At 38.5% G+C, this 21,538-nt stretch overlaps 1 protein-coding gene across 10 annotated transcripts in view; it reads left to right on the forward strand.

The window, feature by feature from the left end:
- DNM3 (dynamin 3) overlaps positions 1-21,538 on the forward strand; it is a 175,353-nt gene that overhangs the window by 17,326 nt on the left and 136,489 nt on the right. For all 10 annotated transcript variants that reach the window (XM_085586847.1, XM_021545816.3, XM_021545817.3 and 7 more), the window contains exons 2-9: positions 3,829-3,902; positions 12,733-12,882; positions 14,305-14,508; positions 15,068-15,166; positions 16,024-16,184; positions 17,973-18,115; positions 19,883-20,018; positions 20,933-21,000. In XM_085586847.1, the coding sequence (XP_085442973.1) occupies positions 3,829-3,902; positions 12,733-12,882; positions 14,305-14,508; positions 15,068-15,166; positions 16,024-16,184; positions 17,973-18,115; positions 19,883-20,018; positions 20,933-21,000 (1,035 nt within the window). The remainder of the gene's footprint in view (positions 1-3,828; positions 3,903-12,732; positions 12,883-14,304; positions 14,509-15,067; positions 15,167-16,023; positions 16,185-17,972; positions 18,116-19,882; positions 20,019-20,932; positions 21,001-21,538) is intronic.

Raw genomic sequence — 21,538 nt, forward strand, 5'->3', positions numbered from 1 at the left:
AAGACATAACTAATTTTATAGGATAAAACCTTGAAAATATTTTGCTCTTGAAAGTATTTAATGGTATTCTAACAGCTGAGTGCATTCTAAGATTGACAAGGTCCTGAAGGGCTGTCCTGGCAGATCTGGCTGTTTGCTTCCTCTTTGCATTTGATAAATTGAGCACTGGCCAGGCCTGTCACTGCAGTGCTGCTGCTGAACCAGTGCAGCTGCTGTCAGCTCTGCTTTGTGCTGAGAAGGCTCTGAGAGTGAAGATGTAAAAGTAGTAGGGTGCACCCTTAATGCCGGGTGAGTGGCTCTTAAAGGAGCAGGGCTTTCATTCCCAATGTGTTTCTTCTTTCCTGCACCTCCTCGTTGATAAGTGGTCCTGCAGTTGTGCACACAGGTGCTCCCAGGTTCACTGCCCCCACCATAGAAAACAGCTTTTTCTCCTCTTGTTGGTGTCTTTGAGCACAAATTCTCAGGCATGAATATTTTCCTAGATGGATTTCTTTGCAGCTGCTTCCGCTCTGACTTTTTATCCCAGCTTTCACTAAACAGATATTTATGTGCTAACCAAAAGGTGTGGCTAGCTGCTGTCTCAAGTCTTAGAAGAATGTTAGGGTGTGACATCGGGAGGACCTGGAGGGGCATTGTCCTTTTGGTCAGAAGGAACCTTTGAGCCTTGGCTCTGTTCATTCCTGTTGTATTTCTTGCTGCTGTTACTTGTATAAGTTGTGGGACCATTTCTGATGCAGAGCTGTTTTGTTCAGCACCACTAACAAACGCTGTAGAGAATGCTTTCTGTTCCAAGGGGAGGGGAGGAGGAGCCACATCCTGTTCTGTGGATGTCAGAGTAGGCATTTCTGCAGAAGCAGTTGTACAGCATTTAATCTGATTCCCTGCTGCGTGGTACTACGTTGCTTTTCCTAAAGATGTGTAAGCTATGTTTTAGATTTGACTTACATTTCTGTTTGTGTTTAAAAAATTGCTTTTTTTTTCTCTAAGTAGAGTTTATGTATCTATTTGTAACATCTTATTTGAGCTATACAGAGAATGCACACAGGTGCCATTGCCTTGTAGCTGAAATTTCAAATGTTTAAAAAGAAAAAAAGCCTATCTCTGTGGGTAGATTGACATCAGTGTCTCTTTCATAGAGGTAAAACACCCATTCAGTGGTTAAATGGTGGGGGGGAATTTTCTCCTGAATCCTCTCTGTGAAGCCCATTACCCTCATTCTTTGACTTCTTCCCCCTTCAAACTGTGCATTTGTAGCAGAACTTTTTTATCCTGCTGCTGCATTGTTGAGTTGGTTATGTGATGAAGACAGCTCTCCCTCTCACCAAGCAGGAATCTCTCTCTGCTGGTGTTTGCTTGAACAGAAAATAGTTCAGCTCACTGGACAGGGGTAAAGAAAGAATGCTATCACTTTTGGGCATATTAAGAGGATGTTCTGAAGGAAAACTGTTGTCTTAACCTTTCTTTGTAATTTTGCTGTTGAGGAAAGGTTAGCGTTGTGTACACAGGGAGCTGCGTTAATGCAGTGTTCTTTATTGCTGAATGTGCTTAGTCTGAAGCAGAAAATCAATAAATCTTTTCAGCCTTTGACTCCTCAAAGGATTTTCTTGTCTCCTGTGGTGCTGTAGAGGACAGTGGTTTAGGTGACCACTTTGTCCTAGGTGGCAATTCATTTTAGCTTCTTGATGGGGAAAACAAAAATATAGATTTTTTAAAAAACAGATATTTAGTTCTTGAAAACCAATGTATGAACTGTAATCTTAATTTGCTATCTCCTGAGCTGCGTTCATTTCAGTGCATACAGAAGTATGACCATGTTCCCATTACTATTTTCTATTTTCCCATGAGAAAATAGCAGTAGATGTTCATTGAGGGGCAGCTTTCTCTCCATTAGTAGATACTGAAATTATGCTAGAGACCTATCTGAAGGCCTTTGGCATCTCTTTAAGCTAATTCCTCTGTGCTGTCGCTGTCTCCAGTGTTACAGAGCATCACAGCAGATTTAAATCAGTTCACCTGATTTTTTTGCAGTATCTTTGCTTTAGAGATTACTTGAATTCCTAATTAATTGTACTTCTGCCTGCAGGTCTGAGTAGGGAGGTTAATGAATGATCTTGTGTTTGAACAGCCTCCCCTTTATGGTGCACTTCGGTTTGCAGAGTAATCCCACTGTAAGCGCACATTAACAGGTACTAAGAAAGGGAAACACAATTTAGCTACAAATTAACACTGTTTCATTCAAAATGCTGGGAGTTCTAACGTGGTGTGGGGCACAGAACAGCTGGCCTTGTTCCTCAGAGCCTTAGAACTGCTTGCACTTGTTATTTTTATTTTTTTATGTCTAGATGTTAGGAAGAAACCTTCAGTACTCATATCACAGGTAGAGTTGCTGTGTTTCTTTTCTGCTGAAGCTTTGTCACCTTTTTGGTGCTTGTGGAAAGAGGTTCACTTTTGTGTTCCTGGGTCTGTCTTGGCCTGGGACTGCTCAGACCTAATATCCTCTGATTTGCACAAATAATATCCTGGATATTTGTGTGGTTTATTTTTCACAGATGTACCCTCAAGGCCTGTTTTAAACCATGCAGGTGGGTGTGCAGCCTTTAAAGGAGCTGAGAAAGTCAGGCTTCTATTAAGTAGTGCAAGGTCAGTGTGAAGATCCTCAGTCATTATAGGCAGGAGGTGATTTCCCAAGTAGCTGGAGCAGACCAATGTTAGCAGCTCTAAAGGGCCAGCAGGGCTGTGCTTTGTTCTTTGGCTCTTGTCCTTCTCCCCATCCCTCCCAAAGACACTGCACACTCCTGCCTCACCTTCATGCAGGCACTTAGGTGCATAACAGCAGTCACCCAGATCAGCTCTGCCCTTGGACTTCCTGCCCTAAGCCTTTGCTGCATTGCTTTTCACCTGAGCCAGAGAGGTGAGTTAGCAATACTGCTAAAGCAGGCAGGAAAGTGATTCAACATCTCTTGTGAGGCAGGAAAAACAACGGGATTTTGATGAGCTTACACTGATTGTGAAACTCTGTTTACCCCTGAATTTCACTCCTCTGAAGATGCTTATTTGAAGGAAACACTTTTCAAAGCCTCTCAGTGAACCTCATCTCATACTTTTTAAATGTTTAATAGGTCTGGTAACTGGGGACGACACTGAGAAAAATGTTATTTTACATTGGGTTTCTTTCTTTCCAGTTGCATAAGGAGTCTCTCTGTCTTTAGAGACATGGAAAGGCTCATGGGGATGGATAATGATATAGTAGAGCTGGTGTCTTTGTTTCCTTGCTTGCTTTCTGGTCCAAGGACACTCTCTCCCTCTGTCCCCCAGGACTTCTAGCGTTCTGCTTTCACTCAGAAACTTCTGGGCAGATGGAAAAGTTATTTGGGGATTTGAACTGGCAGAAGTTAAGTATGTGAAAGAGTAGTGCAGGGTCCTGCCAGTTTGGTTCTTCCAGAGCTCTGGTGTGGTGTATGAGTGTGTGCATTCCTATGTCCAGATCCTCTTCAGATTAAGTGTGCAGTGATGACAGAATCATTTGGGTAAATCTGGGCATGGCTTCAGGTATCTTACTGTGCAAGGTGAGATGTTATATTTGATGGTCTTGAAGAGGCTTGGGAATGCCCTGAGACAGTAATTTAGTTTTAATACACGTTTGTTTGATATGTAATGACCGACTGCTATCTTGAACCAAAATTGACAGCCCTACTTTATAGGAGTATTTGCTATCAATCTATCCACACCACCTTTCAATTTTCATACAGAGGAGGTTCCAAATTAGTCAAATATCTTATGTAACTGCACATTACTTCTGGCTAGTAACTTTTTTTTTAATGTTTCTAGGGATTTTCTTCCACGAGGTTCTGGAATTGTGACAAGACGACCATTGGTCCTGCAGCTCATCACTGCCAAAACAGGTAATCTTCTTCCTCTTTTTGAGTCAATGCCTGGACAAAGTGCTGATGTACTTCAGCAGGAGAAAAAACTTCTCTAAGAGACATGAGCAATGTGAAGGAAGATGCCACCAGACTCTCTGGAGCAAAGAGCCGCTGCTTCAAAACTGTATGCTCAAAACCAGCTCATCACATGTCCCATTTTGGAAAAATGATAATGTCTAAATCTTAGACCACATGGTGAATTGAATCCACATCATTGCATGCAATATGCTTTGGAAATTAGCTTTGATTTATTCATTTCTTGATGAGCTTTGCAGTTGTATTAGTTAACACACCAAAACTGCTGCAGTTCTACCTTTAACTCTTGCTCCAGTGCACACAGGTTTGATTCCACACAGGCTGGTTTTGGGACTTGTCTTTTTTGGTTGGGCTCACTGCACTAAGTAGAGCAGAAGGTAGATGGGGGAAAACAAGGGTTCTGTGTATTTGTCTGGTCAAAAGTATAAATATTTTTGGGTGTGCCACTAAGCTATGGGACATACTGAGATCTTTCATGAGAATTCACCACTCTGTACTCTTCCATGGGGCACTTGATCTGCTGTGGAGTAGCTCAGTTCCCTGGCATATCTAAAAGCATTTATGGTTCACCATCATTCCAGTTTTTGGTGGTGTTCCTTCTAAACCAATGTAAGCAACAAAAATCACTGGTTTGCTCAATTTACTTCTGCTCAAAACAGTAAAAAAAGAAATGAAATAACATCCAAACCAGCACTGAAACCAAAGAGTGGTCTTTGAATTATATACCATGATGAAACTGGGGAAAACCCAAAATTATAGCTGCCTGTAAAACTTTAGTCTGTCCCTGTGTGTGAGATGTAGTTAAGTTTTTGTGTGTATTTCTTTCCTGAAGGTCTTCACAGTGTTCAACAGGAATGTAAACTGCAGTCTGCCTGGGCTTCAGGGTTTTTTGTGAATTATTGCTTTTAACATGCTGTCATACTTTCAATGTCTCTGTAAAATTTTCCATGGTGCTTACACTGTGGAAGAGAAAGAAAAAACAGTGGAATTTGGTATTTCTGCATGCTCAGCTTAGAAACTTTAGGATTGTCAAGTGAGTCATACACTTATAGTGCTTCATATATGGTATAAATTAACATTTATTTTAGTTGTAGGAATGAACACTTGCCATTTCTGCAGATTTGGCTTTTGGCTGCTGACAGATGATGCAGAAATGCATGAATAAGACTTAGCTGTGGAGAGTCTTCATCTGACTTTTCCAGCACCATGCAAGAGCAGAAGAAATAAAAGCTTTGGGCTTTGTGCTGGCAATCCTTTCAAAAAGACTGGACTAGGGGACCTGTCAGTAAGTGAGCACTTACATCTGACCTCAAATGGTTAAATATTTATTCATTGACACCTATCCTAAACCTGCCCTTGACTGCTCTCTGTTGAGCTCTTTTATAAAATCATCATTGTCCCTTGGTTTAGGGTTTTTCTCTATCTGGTTTTCCTCATTACTGTGTTCCCAAAGTATTACTGCCTTTAGGTAGGCCTCTAGGTTTCAAACAGGTACCTTCTCTGCTGAAAATGAGTTCTTCATTATAGCTTAAATAACACAACAAGAAAAAAAATCAGGAGAATTGAGCTTCAGCCCAATTTTGTCTTTCCTGGATGTCAAGTTGTATTTCTCCCTTTGGGAAATGCTGTGTAGTTATTGTTTGGGATTAAATGCCAAGGCCTTTAAAATGCAAGCTTTAATTACGTTGTTACTTTCTTTAAACTTTGTTCCACTGTTGTTGTTTTTTGATGGTGAAATTCCAAGTAACTTATCTTTTAAGTCACCTTTATCTTTGTGAACTAATTTTGAGAAAAGAAAATAAAGAAAACTGCTTAGAGAAGCACAGTGTTCTTTTACAGGAAGCAGATGCTGGGCTGATTTCTATGAAACCCATAATTATCCAAAATAATTACAGAATAATTAGAGGGCTGTATCAGCTTCTTGTTGCTGTAGTAAACAGAACTAATTTTTAATCCTAGGATTTTTCTTTACTCTTAAAAGTAATTGTTCTTAATCTTGGACTATTCCTTGAGAGAGGGGGCACTTTCTATGCAGGAATGCACAGATGACTACAAGATACTTCAGCAACATTTTGGAAGTGGCTGAGAATAGTTTTGGAATGTGAATTTGATTGACAAAGGAGGTTAAAACTTCATTTGAATCACTGCACTAAGAGATGAAAATTAGTGGAGGAGGCATTTGTGCACATCAAAGTAAGAGAAAGCTTTGCCCACCCATTATTAGGGTCAGACATGGCATGGAAGGGTGCAGCAGGAATTGGTTGGGAGGGGTTACCAGGGATCCTCCAGCATCTGAGAGATCTGACACATCTGGGTAAAGAGCTGTTACCCCTTCAGGGGTAACATTCAACAATTTAATAGTAAGAAATGCATCTCATGAGAGATGAAAATTCTGAATTTTTTTAGACTTTTGTTTACCTATTTTAAAAGTTATGTGTAGTTTGTACAAAGCTATTTCTCAGTGACCTGTTGGCCTCCTTTAGTCACTGACATGTTTTGGTGGTACCACTACAATTCCTAAATGGCTTTATGGCATTTGCACTCCACATTAATGTAAATTTGTACTCTGCTGAAATACTGAAGGCAAATATAAAGTTTTTAATTAAATATTGCGAGTACCAAGTCAGTCTTTAATAGTTTTGAGTATTTTTCTCTGAGTTTGATAATGTGAGAAATGGTGTGTCTTTAAGATGCAAGTGTTGGTGCACAGATGACCTGGATGAGAGTTTTGAGTGTGCTTGTGAGCTGGTGTGTTTTTCTTCCTTTATAGTTGGTGTTCCTTAATTTTTACATTAAAACTTATTTCTTCAACATTCTAAGTTTTTGTTTCACAACTTTAAGTATAGTTCTTAGCTTGGTGTTTTTTTGGTCTAATACAGCAGTAAGATTAAATAGTTTTTGTTGGAGTTAATTGATGTTTTAAGTGGTGCTGCTGAGTAAGCTTTAGAAGGTAATGACTTGAAATTTCTGGGGTAGTGGGTTGGTGTTTTTGTTGGTTTTTTGTTTGTTTTTCATTTTGTTGTGGGTTTTGTTTGTGGTTTATTTTTTTCTTTCTACTGCCACACATTCTGTATAACCTTAGGCAATCTGTTCTTCTTGCTGTGCTTTCTTCTGCCTCTGCAGGTGAGATAATTACTAGATTCTTAGAGATTAGGTAGTACATTGTTTTTGAACAGCAGTGCCAACAAAAAATATGTGAAGCCTTTGTAGTAGAACTCTTCTCTTTGTTAAAAATACATTGCCTGCTGTGTAAATCCTCATCTTTGTTATTTACATCTGAAATATCCTGGCTCTAGGAGAGTTATTTTCCTTATTTTGATAGCTGTTTTTGGAGCAATTTCAGATTTTCTTTTTGCTTTAGCAGATTAACAGCTTTTGAAACTCTTTGCTGAGGTGGACATTTGTTAGAGAAATGAGTCATATTTACAATACCCACATTTGAGTTCTGTTAATTTGAATACTAAGTGGAAATTAAATCATAAGGTTTAAATGACATTCTGATTTTTTTCGGAAGTCTTGCAGATGCTCTTTTCTGTTGAGGTTGAAGAGCTTTAATCCGAATTTTGTGCATTGCAAGACTACTCCTCACTCATAGCCATCTTCTGTTGCCATCTGGTGGCAAAAACAATCCTCTAACAGAAAAAGAAATATAAAAATAATTTAGGTTGGTTATTTCAGCTAACACAAATTATCTCAGACTTCATCAGATGGCAGGCATTTGGAAGTCTTCAGGGACAAAATCTGGAAAAATGCCACAGTGCCAATAGCAGAAAAGAGAATGGGCACTTTACAGGGAGGAAAGGCAGACAGTGGCTGCCATTTCCGGGATCCCACTCTTATTCAGATGATGAACAGGAATGCTGGAGAGATCAGTAAAATTACTGAGGTGTGTATCCTGAAAGCTAAAAAGTCCCACCAGCAAGAGGAAAAGATGGTAGTGATGGGTGACCCCTTTTTGAATTAAGGAAAGGCTCATCCCCCAAACAGTCCTGACATCCTGGAAGAGAGACAGTGCTGCTGGTCTGAAACCTGAATTTAAGCTTGTGTTAGGTCAGAGAGGCTGCAGATGTTCCTTTGCACCTGCAAATCTTCCAGTTGTTGCTGTCTGTATTGGTGATCTGTACAGTGACTGCTGAGGTCTGGCAAGATGGCTTGGAGGGCTCAGCCCATCAGGACTCTCAAAATGGGATTTGAGCTTTGCTCATGTTGAGACAAATTAATGGTACCCACAAATACTTGGTTTTACAAGTGGATTTGCCTGGAAACTTTTGTTTCCTTGATCCCAGATTGGTGCTCAGTGATATTAGTAAAGAAGGAATCCCCTCATTAAGATTGAAAAATGGCTCTATATATACCCATCTTTGTAAAGATAATAAAGGAAAGTGACAGAAGAATCAGTCAAAGTTCACTTTTAGGCTAAAGTAATCTGTAAGTAGTTATTAACTAACAATCTGAAGGGTATTTGAGATGAACAACAGCCAGCACAAACTCATCAAGGGAAATAGCCCTGTCATATCAGTGCAATATATATATTTTTTTTTTTTATGACAGGGTAGCAGTCTTGTAAATTAAAATGAGGTGGTATCTTACCTTGGCTACAGTAAAGGTTTTAAAATTATCTTCCTTTTTTTGGAAATATCATAAGCAATCTTGGGAAAGGTGATTTAGCAAGGGCTCCTGTGAGATGGATGCACAGCTGTGTACAGAGTGGAAGGGATACCCCTCCAGGTCATGTTCAGTGTTTTGTATTACTGATAGGATGACAGAATAGACTGTGTTTATTAAATTGGTGTTTGGCAAATACAAGCAAGAATATGAAAGACACTGGTGGGCAGAATTGGAATTCAAATTGCTTGCAAAAGAAGAGAAATATCCCCAAAGTAAGAAGCAATTCATCTGGAATATAGTTTTTTGCTGTACTGAAAGGCTGGTATTTGAGAAGAAGGTTGGTTTTCAGAAAAGGACCTTGTGCTCACAGTGAATCTCTGACACAGCATAACTCACTGATGTCTGCTGTTGTGAAATACAGAAGTAAACATTGTACAAGATGCAGCACAGAAATGTAGTCTTAGAAGGTTCTGCTTTTCCTCAGTCCTGGGAACGAGAGAGCTCTGCCTCTGTAAATTTAGGAAAAAGTGCCTGGAGGAGCACTTTTGTATCCAAAAGAATGCTTTTCCTCCTCTGGTAGAAGTGTCTCCCCTTCTAATGCATTTCACTGGTTCCTAAGAGCATGACCTGCTATCTTGTGGTAGTTACTTTATCAGATCTGCACTGTTTTCCATTTTTAATATCTTCTGTTATGATATTCTTGTAATTCTCTGCATTGCCAGGATTTTCTGGTGTGTCTTCAGGAAATACCAGGGTACTTCTTTTTCTTATAGCCTTTCTGCTTGAAGGTTAGCAGTGGAATAACTCAGTTTTGAGTATTTCACCTTCAGCTTGTTAGAAAAGCTACAGAAATGGCAAAGCAGAAGAGGGGGGTTGTAGATTGGGTAGGACAAGGGCTTTTGATACTTCCTCTCTTTTCAAGGAAGCACCATTGAATGATTTGCTATGGTCCAGATTCACTTAACTACATTTACTTTGTTCAGAAAAAGCTGTCCCTCATTAAAGAAGAGGTGAAGTACTTTGGCTAATGATATTTATTTGCATGTTTTAAAAACACCCTCTTGAAATCACTCTTTTGGAAGGAGTTCTGAGGCTTTGGGAGATGCTTTATTGAAGGCAAAAAGTGTTGTTGCTTGAGTGATATCTCCCCAAGGGGCAGATAGAAGGTGAAGTAATAGCAGATACTCCTCCTGTGCTGTCTATGCTTAAAATGTTTGCTACAATTTAATGAACCACCTTTTGGAGCACTTTCAATCCCTTTTGAGTACTCTACACTGGATACTGCCACCAGCTTGGAGCAACTCTGCTTGAAATCAGTTTGGGAGCAGTTCTGAATCCAGGTCTCTGATCTTGGTGAATTCCTGACCTCTAGTAACAGATTATTCTGTATGGAATAAAATCTTTGGGCTCTGTAAGCTCTTGGGCTCAGCCTGATGTGGATCATCCCTTATGTACTCCTAAGGGCTGATCCTTGTCACTTGACTCTTTATCTTAGAGAAAAATTTTTGAAATATCTCAAGTGTTTATACAATTTAAATAGCTTGAGAATGGCAGTGGCTGTTTAGTGCTCATAACAATATATTATTGTGCTAGATAAAATCATAAAGGCATACAGACATATAACTGAATGGAAAAAATAAGGAGCATTTTAAAATATGTGATCCCCTATCACTTGTTTGTATGATTTGTCTAATTTAAAAAACTGAAGAGATAATAATCACTTGTGGATGCACTGAAGGAACTATGCTATGGTAGCCTTTTAATTTTATGTTATCCAAGGTGCTTTTAATGAGTTTTGCGGGGAAAGGTTATTTTATATGCGAGGACTGTTTTAAATTTTGTATTTAATTGTTCTTTCTCTTAATGTAACTTCAGTTTTATACAAAAAATACATGTCTGAAAACTAGATGTCAGGAAGGATCACTTTTCTTGTCTAGCTTTGTGTCCATTCCCACAAAAACATAAATAAAACATTTTCCTAGTGTTCTTCTGTGCATGAAAGCTGGAAAGTGAAGATTGCATTAAAGCTTGTGCTTCTCCAGCCTGGCTGAAGGCATCACTGCCAAGGACAGGCTGAGGTCTGAAAGGAGCAGAACAAAGCTCTGCTTGTTCCTTGGAATTCTTATTCCGTAGGCTGCATGTGGCACCACAGGTTAGGAACCACCGTGGAGTTTATTCCTTCAGCCCTGCTGGCACCACAGATGGCACCAGGAGCAAGGAGTTTTGATAAATATGAACCCAGCTAAAAAGTAGCAAACATTTTTATTTGGATTCCTTTGAAACCTTGTCAGATGGTGAATTTATTATTGAATGTGAAGTGGGAAAAAGAGAAAAAGCTTCCTTGGCTATTGAGTCAACTGATTACAGCTGGGCACCAACTATTAAATAATGGATTTAGAAATAAATCCATTGATTGAGAAAATCTGATGATCCACTGGGGAAGAAAAATAACTAAGAAGAATATGTCTGTTTTGTGTTTCAGGAGCTATGCATGAAGAAGTGGCATAAAATATTAACTACTTGTCAGCTCTATTTGCCAACCTTGAGATGCCAAATTTTGCAAATGTAAATTCTAAACTGAGGTATTTTATTTTGTGCACCATGTTTTCTATTTGATATATTTGAATATTTTCTGGGTTTTTCTTAATAAAGAGTGGACAGTGAAACAAAACTCCCATTCATTGTTATTTTGCTGCTGGAGCTGAAATAAAGGATATAAAATAAGGTGCTTATTTTTTAGGTGCTCTCTTGTTTTTAAAATAAACAATGTATTTTTGTCTGAATAAGGGTGATTTTTCCTGTTCCTCACACACTGATTTTGGAGGGATATGGGATTGTAGCACAGACAGGTGGCTGTTTGATGTTTTCCCCTCCACTTTGTCCTTTTTCTCTGTCAGTTTGCTTTAACTATTTATTGTAGTTTTGACTATGTATTACTTTTCTTTTTTTTTTTTTTAACAGCTCTGTCAGTAATAGTAACAAAGTGACTCCTGGGGAACAGGTTTCAGTACACAAGGTCCTCTTTTAATCCATATTCTCACATTTGGTGTTCTCAGCTGCTGTTCTTTGAGTACCAAGCAAGCCCTTTGCACTGGGTGTCTGGGCTTGTTACCAAGTAACATTTTCTGGGGAAGAAACTTCTGAAGGGAGCTCGGGCCTCGACTGCAGGATGAAATGAACTGGAACGTGCATGAGGCTTTTCATCCTTTCCCCAGTCCTGCAGCTCCAACCTGCTGGGGACAGGATGTGAGCTGGTGTCTGGAATTACTGCTTATGTCATCATTTCTGATGGCAGCCTCACTATGTACATAAACTTTTGTGTTCGGCTTTGAAGGAAGAAACTTTGCTTTTAAAATCCTGGGATGTGCTTTTGGTTATGTAGGCAACCAAAAGGTTGTAATAATTAGTATCAGCATTTGGATTAAAAAGTCAAAACAGGGACTTAGTTTCAAGTTTGGGTTTAAAAATTATATGTCTCTGATTCCTGGTCAACGCTCTTCTAAGGTAAAACAACAACTTATATGAAATTAAAGGCTTGGGAATTATTTGTGTTCTCCCACTTCAGCAAAATCACAGCTATTTCTGTAGACTCTTCTGCAAACTTGTAAACATGATTCATATTTAGACTACACGACACTTCTGGAAATGAGAAGCTGTGTTAAAAACATTACAGTGTTTCTAAGTGATCTTATTTTCATTTTGAATTTCTAAAAAATTATAGAATTCCTTTACTAAATTAGTGTGTAACGTGGGATGTAAGTTTTTGAAGCAAATGCTAAAAGTCTTTCCTGATACAGAATTTGAATTAATTTTACATTTAGAATGTATTACAGGCAAATGAGATCAGATGAAAACTCAGAATCTCATTCTTAATCTGTTCCCTATTCTATTACTGTAAATGGCATCTACTTGAAAGATTCAATTGTTCCAGAAGATGATGTGCTAAAGATAGGAGCAGTAAATCATATCCACTCAACTTGACTTTTAACTGAGCCTTTCTTGTTGAGGGGTGGTTTTCATATGTGCAGTCAGAATAATGCTTTTCTGATAAGTCATGATGACCAACTTTTGTGCCCACACATCTGAAGAACACTGGGGTCTTGAAAGTGGGTGTGCAAGTCAATGAGCCTGTGAAATACAGAATTGTTGTTGGTATTCTTGACAGAGTATGCTGAATTTCTACACTGCAAAGGGAAGAAATTTACTGATTTTGATGAAGTTCGTCAGGAAATTGAAGTAGAAACAGATAGAGTAACAGGAATGAACAAAGGCATTTCTTCAGTTCCTATTAATTTAAGAATATATTCTCCACATGGTAGGTAAAATCATTCTATTTTACATTTATGCTATATAAATATATTATGTACCTCTGTCTGTGTAGCCATCACCTTTTGTATCTGTTCTTATTGCCTGATCTGGGCTGGAAAATTTTGAGGCTGAGTTAGTAAAGACCAGTGATGGGACTTAGTAACAAAATTTCTTTTTGACACTCTTCAGAGCAACTCCCTGATCTAGAAAAGTCTCTGTGTCTCCTTGCCTTACTGAAAATTTATTGTTTGCTGTCACTGAAAATATAACCAGACAATAATAGTGTTTGAAGTTGCTTACTGGTGAAGACTCCCTGTATATATCAAAGTTGGTTCCTCTGGTTGCCATCTGCCCAATTTAATGAAGACAATCTAGAGAAAATGTTTTCCATTGCATTTGTCTTTGATATAGGACAAAAGTAGTATGTTTGACTGAAGCACATGATTTTTCCAGTTGCAGAAAAGCTCAACTAAATCCCCTGCCTCAAAGCTTGTTTGTTGAACATTCTGACTCCAAGAGAAAGTGAAAATTTCCTACCTATCGCTCTTGCTTTGTTTTATTAGGATCAATCTTTTAGTTCAGCCACAGTTGTCTATATTAACCAGACTCCAACTACGCTTTTGGTATTTCCTTCCTAGGAATTGTATTTTTCTCATTTGTCTGAAGGATGCTCTGTTACCCCAGTAGCAGGATGCTTACCCCAAGCCCGGATGTCTCTAGTTGGCCCTGTGGCCTTTACTAGGGAAATCAGACTAGAGAAAACCAGGTTTTCTTAACAGATTAATTTTTTCATTTTTCTGACTTTTCTGAAGGTGTTGCAGATTAAAAAAAACCAAACCAAACCAAACAAACAAAAAAAAACAAAACAAAAAAAACCAAACAAAAAACGAACCCAAAAAACCAACAACCCAAACCAACAACATATCCCTAAACCCTTTAACAACAGTTTTGCTATATAAGCTAGGCTAGCTATTGATTGTTTTTTTTTTTGGAATTTCTTAATTGGAGTTGAAAACATGATCAGAGAAACAATATATTTTTTAAAAATCCAAACAACTGTTTTGCTTTATTTGGAGGATGCAATGAGAGGGGTCTGTTGCCTGTGCTCCTGTTGCTGAACAAAGCTCAGAAAGCCATGTTAATTTGTCTTAGAGCTATCAAGGACATTTGGTATAAGTATCTTATATTAGTTGCAGTATTTAAAATATTAAATAGTACTAATAAATCCAGAGATGTAAGACCAACAGGGAAACAAGTCTTTGCAGATTGTCAGGCTTTTTTTTTTTGAGCTGTTGATATATTTAGCTGCCTGTAAAGGTAGTTCTGTGGGGCTTTTCGTGACCAAAGCTTGTCTGCAGCCATAGATGTGTTGACCCCTTTGTCATGTGTGGCGTGCTAACCGGTTTTATGATCCTTGTTGTCCATGTAGTCTTAAGCCTGACCCTTATCGATTTGCCGGGAATCACTAAAGTGCCAGTGGGGGATCAGCCTCCAGATATCGAGCAGCAGATCAGAGACATGATAATGCAGTTCATCTCTCGGGAGAACTGCCTGATCCTGGCTGTGACTCCAGCTAACACTGACCTGGCCAACTCAGATGCCCTGAAGCTGGCAAAGGAAGTAGACCCTCAGGGTAAGCAGGATTGAATGTCACCACTTTTTGTTCTCAAGTCTAATAACATAATTGAAAATAACAGACCAACTGTTGTGGGAAATTCTGTAAATTATAATGTGTAATATAGATGTCTGTTTACATTCTCATACGATTTTCAGCATCACAATAAAACTGTTAGCTCAGTGTTGTTTGGGTAACGTTGCTGTAAATTAATTTTTAAAATGTTGTCACTATCTCTTATAAGCAAGTGCAGCAGTGCTTATCTATGAATTTTTGTAGTACTGGGCAAAATAGAGGATGGTACTGATGGGATTTCTGGATACTTACATCATAAATTTTATGCAGTTGTATGGTAGGGATGCTGAGCCTTGTTAAGGAGTTTTGAGAAACATATTTCTGCACTGGCAATTATGTTCCCTTCTTTTCCAGGTATATCATAATTTTAGTTGGAGCTGTTATTATGTTATAGCTTTGAGAAGGGCACTAATATATTGTAACATAATTGTAAGGTATAATTGTTCCTCTGACTCTAAATGAATCTTCAATAACTTCTTCCTCCTGCTCTCACTCTGGTCAGGCCTTAGAACCATCGGTGTGATCACAAAATTGGATCTGATGGATGAAGGAACAGATGCAAGAGAAGTTCTAGAAAACAAACTCCTCCCTCTTCGTAGAGGTGAGAATGTTCCGTTGACTGTATTCTTTGCAGTCAGAAAATGGCTTGGATAAAGATGGTGTTTGGGAATCCTGGAGATGAATCAAAGGTTATGCTTGACTTGAGGTGTTCCTTGCATTTGCAGTTATCTATTCAGCAAACATAAAGGTGGCTGTGCTAAAAATATCCCTTCTGGACCTGGAAAATCCTTGCTTCCTCTGCAATATGCAGTGTAATGCCAACACATGGTATTAGCCATATTTTTTCCTCTGGCAGATTCCTTGTAACAAAAAAAATGTTTTTCCTTTGTATATGTCAGAAGCAAGCACCAGAGCTTGGGTAATCTCACTGTAAACCAGTTTTGATCCTTGTCAAAAAGTTTCCATGTTCTGGCAGCTGGTGAAGACTAGATGAGCTACATTTGCTCATTCTGTTAATATCAAGAATTTTGATTCTAGTTGTAATTTATTGATGAGACTAGTCTCCTCCCATGGAACATATTGGTCTAGCAAATGAGAAGTTTTTTTGTATTTTGTTAATATCGTATCATTTAGCTGTGTAGACCTGTGTGTGCATTTCAGTTTTATTTTGGATTTTTGTTTATTTTTGAAGTGGTTTCTTTAGGCTTCACCCGAGTTTCAGAAATTTCTCTATTTGAATTGGTGATTGGTGATTTAAAAGGAAGTCTATCTGTTATATGTAAACAGAATGAACAGTTTAGACAGTGCTAAGGTTACTATTCTACTTGTAAACATGATTTGAAATGTCTGAATTGGAAAGTTTTGTTTGAGCTGAGACAGTCTGGTTCTATTTAAGATGAATTCCGTGGTTCAGGCAATAGCTGTGTTGATTTACCCATTGGTTTTGTCTTGTTTTAGGTTATATTGGTGTTGTAAACAGAAGCCAGAAAGACATTGATGGGAAGAAGGATATAAAAGCAGCTCTTCTAGCAGAAAGGAAATTCTTCCTTTCCCACCCATCCTACAGGCACATGGCAGATCGGATGGGGACACCATATCTTCAGAAAGTTCTAAACCAGGTAAGAGCTGATACCTTTGTGGTGAAAAGCAGCTTTGTAATGATAGGGCCAATATAAAATCTGTATTAAAATGATCTCTGAACCTCACTCATCCTTTCCTGCTTTCAGTGTTTTTAGTTTGCACAAGGTAAAAACAAAGCTGTATATTACATGTAGATACAAAAGCTTGCTGTGAGTTGTAGTTTCTGACTTTTATTGGCAATTCTGCACTCCCCTGTTCATTAGAATACTGAATATGGACATCAAAATCAAGATTTCCCTCTCTGGAAGTATCCCATCCTATTCCTCAATTGTTGCATTTAACTTGTCAGTTGACCAGTGTTTTTGGTATTCCTGTAAGTCAAACTTGATACTGTTTTATCCAGCTCACTGTCAAATTGCAGCTTTTCATTTGGACCAGGTCAGCCTGGCCTTATGCATTTTGGACAGCAGCTGGAAACAGCTGGAATGTTCCTGATTAAAGCAGAAAACTAAATGGCTGCTTCATTTTTTGCTACAGTGACTTTGCAGCTGTAACTGCAAAGCCAGGCTATGAAATGCTCTGGGCTCCCTCAGAAAGATTACTAATGCCCTTTATTTGTGCCTCAGTGAGAAAGTCTTCATCAGGATGCAAGAACTTGCTTGTACCCTGCGTCTTTCTGTGTTTAGAATGCTTTGCCTTGTTTTACATCTTGTAAGTTTAATCCCTATGTCTTTGTTTTGAGACTGAAACACAAGCTGCACAAAGCTTTCAACTGTCTTGTCTGTCCTGATTTGCACTGCTTTATACGCTATTAACTTTTCTGAGAGCTGTTTTCAATATTTACGTACTTCAGTAGGAACTGTTGATCCTCTGTTACTTTTACTGTGTGTGCAGTGTTATATATGGGAAGTTCTACATATGTTCTGTCCTTAAGGTATTGGGGACCTATTGTGGTTTCAGGTAATATTTCAGTTTCTGTGTATCCACAAGGTGGTGCTCCAGGGGAAACTCCAGCTTTTGATTTTGTGCCCGTCAGTCTGCTGAGAAACTTTAAACTTCAGATTATATGTTTTGGTGTATGACAGTTTAAATGTATAGCTTGTCTGGCTGGGGTTGGGAGAGGGTTTGGGGCATAGTGGAAGAAGTCCAGCTTGCTTTTAATAAAAAAATGTGTACAATACCTCAGAAATTTATGGCACCGGTAAGTCATAGACAGTGCGGTTCTAACACATTGAAACATATATATATATATATATATATATATGTATAGGTATGTATATGTATATATACATATATATGTATTTGTGTATATATGTATATACATATATATGTATATGTATATGTTTGTGTATATACATATATATGTAGATATATATGTAAAAACATGCTGTTGGTGCTCAGAATATCTTTCTTTCCCACTTTGCCTTGTGGCTGTAGCATAAAGGAGTTGTTGTACTGAAAAAATTTGTAGAGAATTGTGAAACACCCTTAAGAAAAGCAGCAAAATGGGAGTGTGGCATCAGCACAGAGAGATGAGACATAATTTTAAATTACCCATGTAATGTGTGTAACTTTATCAGGTGTAATTAAACAGGTGTGTAGTAACAGAGCTCAGTGAGTGAGAGGATGAAGGAATTTTTCGAGCCTCCTTACAATGTGTGTGCACAAGGAGTATTTAAAAGTCTCCATTGCATCAGAGATCAAAAGGAACAGCACTGGTAAACTAGCACAGGTCATGGCTGATATGGTTGGCAGTCAGAAGGAAATGGTTGTGCTCCTGCTTTCATCTTTTCAACAGTATAAAAAGACCTTTATTTGCTTTTTAGCAACTTACCAATCATATTCGGGATACCCTGCCAGCCTTCAGAAGCAAACTCCAGAGCCAGCTGCTTTCTATAGAACATGAAGTAGAGGTATACAAAAACTTCAGACCAGAAGATCCCACTAGAAAAACAAAAGCCCTGTTGCAGTGAGTGTCTTTTGTCTGCTTTTTACTTCAGATGGGTTTGTTTTGCCTTTTTCCCCCTTCTTTCTGATTGGTTTAGATTTAATCATTAGGATATTGTTAAGGATTCTTTACACAAGCTCCAAGGATTTCTGGTTTGATGTTCCAGAACACTTTATTTATTCTACAATTTCAACAGAATTTTCCCTAAATTAATTTTAGTAATCCTAGAAAAGGGAGAAAGCAGAACAAGGAAAAGGCACAAAGATGTGCAGCAAAGATGATCAAAGGTAAAAAACTGCTTCTGATTGTGTAGACATATTCTTCTGTCTGCCAAAAAGCAGACCTCAAGCAAGGGAGAGACATTGTCTTGGAAGTCTGTAAGATGAGCTGGAGGAAGAATAAAGAATGCTTTTTTTTTTTTCTGGTATAAAAACTTGGCTGTCCAAAAGAACCTAGAGATGGCAAGATCAAAATTAATCCAAAATGGTCATTCTTTATATTTTGTGCACCTAAGACCCAGAGATCTTTGCTACAGGAGTTGTCGGTAAAAGTTTGTCTGCTTTCAGAAAGCAGTGAGGCAAATTCTTGGGGATTACCATCATCTGTTCTGAACTGATTTTTCACTGCTGAAGTCACTGTCTGGTTTGGGTCTCATCCACAAAATAAGTCTGATGAGACTTTGATACCAGCCATGGAACAGAGATGACTGTTCATCTGACTTGGAATCAAGTGTAGGTGGAATTGCAGCCCTGTCTTGATTGTGGACTTAGCACCAGGGAGAAAGGACAATGCTGATGATGTGGATTGAACACCTGCTGCTTTGCTGCATCTGCTTCCTTCCTTGGCCTCTTTCCAGGGATGCTGGGTACTCAGTACTGCCTATCTTTTCACCTGAAAGAGCTGCCATTTTCACTCTCCCATTTTCTTTTTCTTCAGTTGTAGCCCTCTCTGTTTATATGCAAATAAAATTTACCTCTTAGAGAGAAAGCACGTGAAGGAAGAAGGAGAAGTGCAAAATGTACCTACCTCTTCTCTCTTACATGCCTATTGTCACATTCCTGCTCTGTCTGGTTTCAGAGCTTTTCAGCATTCTAATTTCTCTGGGATAGATGGTAATAGCACTGGACTGTGCTAATGTGTAAGTTTGGGCCTGGTCTCATTCTCTAATTAAAACTTTGGAATTCAGAGGGGAAAGTAATCAGCTGAACTAGAGAGGCTTTCTTAAGCCAGATGACAATTCTGATTTACTTCTTATTTTTGTAACAACTGTGTCCAAAAGAGTAGACAGTTCCTTGGGACCTTACTTCAGATGTTTTGGTTGCAAAAACAGAGGGACATCACCTTTGATTTTTCTATGACTGAGGGAATTCTTTTGTGGGGTTTTCTGAATGCTCCTGCTGCAGAAGTCAGAGCAGAGCCAAGTAAGCTGGAGCTTGTGGTATTGACACATCACCATGTTAGTACTGGTTCTTGGGCTTACCTTTTGGCATGGGGAAAAGAAGCTCCTTCCCCATCTCTTCTGAATTTTGCAGCACTGGATTCACATCATGCTATTAGACTGTACTGCATGACAGCAGGGATGCAGGGGGATGTGTAGGTAGGGATTCTGTGGGTTGGCAACTTGGCTGAATCAGTTGTACAGATACTTTTAGCAATTGCTAAATATTTTTGAGTAGGCAGTACTAGTGCATATTTTGAAATAAGAGTTGGTAGTTAATATGCTTAAATTGTTCTGGGTTTTGTTTGTGTTTTTTTTTTTTTTCCTTTCCTCCCCTCCTTTCCATTTAGGATGGTACAGCAGTTTTCAGTGGACTTTGAAAAAAGAATTGAAGGATCAGGAGATCAAGTTGATACGCTGGAACTTTCAGGAGGTGCCAAAATCAATCGTATTTTCCATGAACGTTTTCCCTTTGAACTCGTGAAGGTATTTATCCGTCTTGCTGATGTGCTTTATTTTATTTATGTATCCTTATGTTCATACTGATAGTGGTGTAGCCAACAAAGATCTAATTTAAAGAATATGCTTTTAACTGTGGAAGAAATTACATGAAGTTATAATTGAGGCATTTAGCTTAATTTCTAGGATTGGACACCGAGACATGCTAAGAATTCTAAACTACAAGAATTAGAATATAATTATAATCCCATTTCATACTATTTTCTGTGCTCTCCTCTTGTTTTATCACAAATGGCATCTTTCTTTGGTTAAATGGGGAATGCAAGCAGTTGCAGTTGGTAAACTTGACTTGTGTTCAAGTGGCTGGTATCTATTAAAATGAGAGTTATGGAAAATAGCCCTTTAGGTCCCTTCCAACCCAAATCATTCTATGATGGTTTGACTTACGTAATGACCCTTTCATTTGAGACAACACTGACTTCTCTTCCAGCTAGCTGGCTTCTAAGAAACTTAAAGGAAAGCTTTATAACTTCATAATTGGGACAACTCCTCTCTTAAATCTAGTTGAAAACTGTAGAATGGGAAGGGGAGGATAAACAGATCATAATCATGAAAGTTGCACCACTTTAAGAAACCAGGCTTTAAAAAAAATGTGGAGTCTTCCAAATCCTGTTTCTGGCTTACTCTGTCAACTCTTCAAAATCATTCCAGCTGTTGGTATATCTGGAATGGAAGAGTATGTGATTTTCAACAATATTTACTACTGCCTGTAGCCTTAGTGGTAAAACATTTTAAAATACTCATTCATTGTTTGGTGTAATTAGAAATGACTATTTTAACAGCTGAACTTGCTTGTCTTATTGTTATAGAGGGAGAGGGGATATTTTGTGTTTTGTTGGAACCTTTCCCTAATGTGCTCTTGTGTGCTGCTGTTCCTCTAGATGGAATTCAACGAGAAGGAGCTGAGGAGAGAGATAAGTTATGCCATCAAGAACATACATGGGATCAGGCAAGTGCTCCAATGTTTTCCTGCCTGGTCACATGATACAGGTGGACTAGCTTTCCAAAGCATTGCTTACAAGCTTTGTTGCTCTCAGAGTTTTGGGAAATGTTTCTTGTGTTACTTGATTGGTAAATTCTCAGATGGTTGACACTGGTAACTATGGTGCAGTATTTGAACTTTCCTTAACTCTTTGCTGGAGAGGTCTTGATTTATCATAGTGAACTGATAGTTTTGGGTGTGCTTTTATAGTTTAGTTTTTTAATATAATTTATCTACCAAGGCAGACCTTGGAGAAGAGTGTTTGAAAGAGAATCAAGGCTTATTTGTTTAGAACTGGGTCTGTGGGTAGCTGTTTATAAATTCATTTACTCTGCAGTAACGTGAAATTCTCCACATTGGACTCTGAGTAACAAAACCTCATTTTGTGGTGTGAGTGAAAAGTGCAGCCATAGGATTCTTACAGATTTGCTGTGCAAGGAATTGTGCATAGAGTGCTTGCACCTGCCACCCATGCCTAAGGTTTGATGCACTCCTGCTGAGGCTT

This window comes from Lonchura striata, chromosome 8, assembly GCF_050655825.1.
Source record: "Lonchura striata isolate lonStrDom1 chromosome 8, ASM5065582v1, whole genome shotgun sequence".
NCBI classification, from domain to species: Eukaryota; Metazoa; Chordata; class Aves; order Passeriformes; family Estrildidae; genus Lonchura; species Lonchura striata.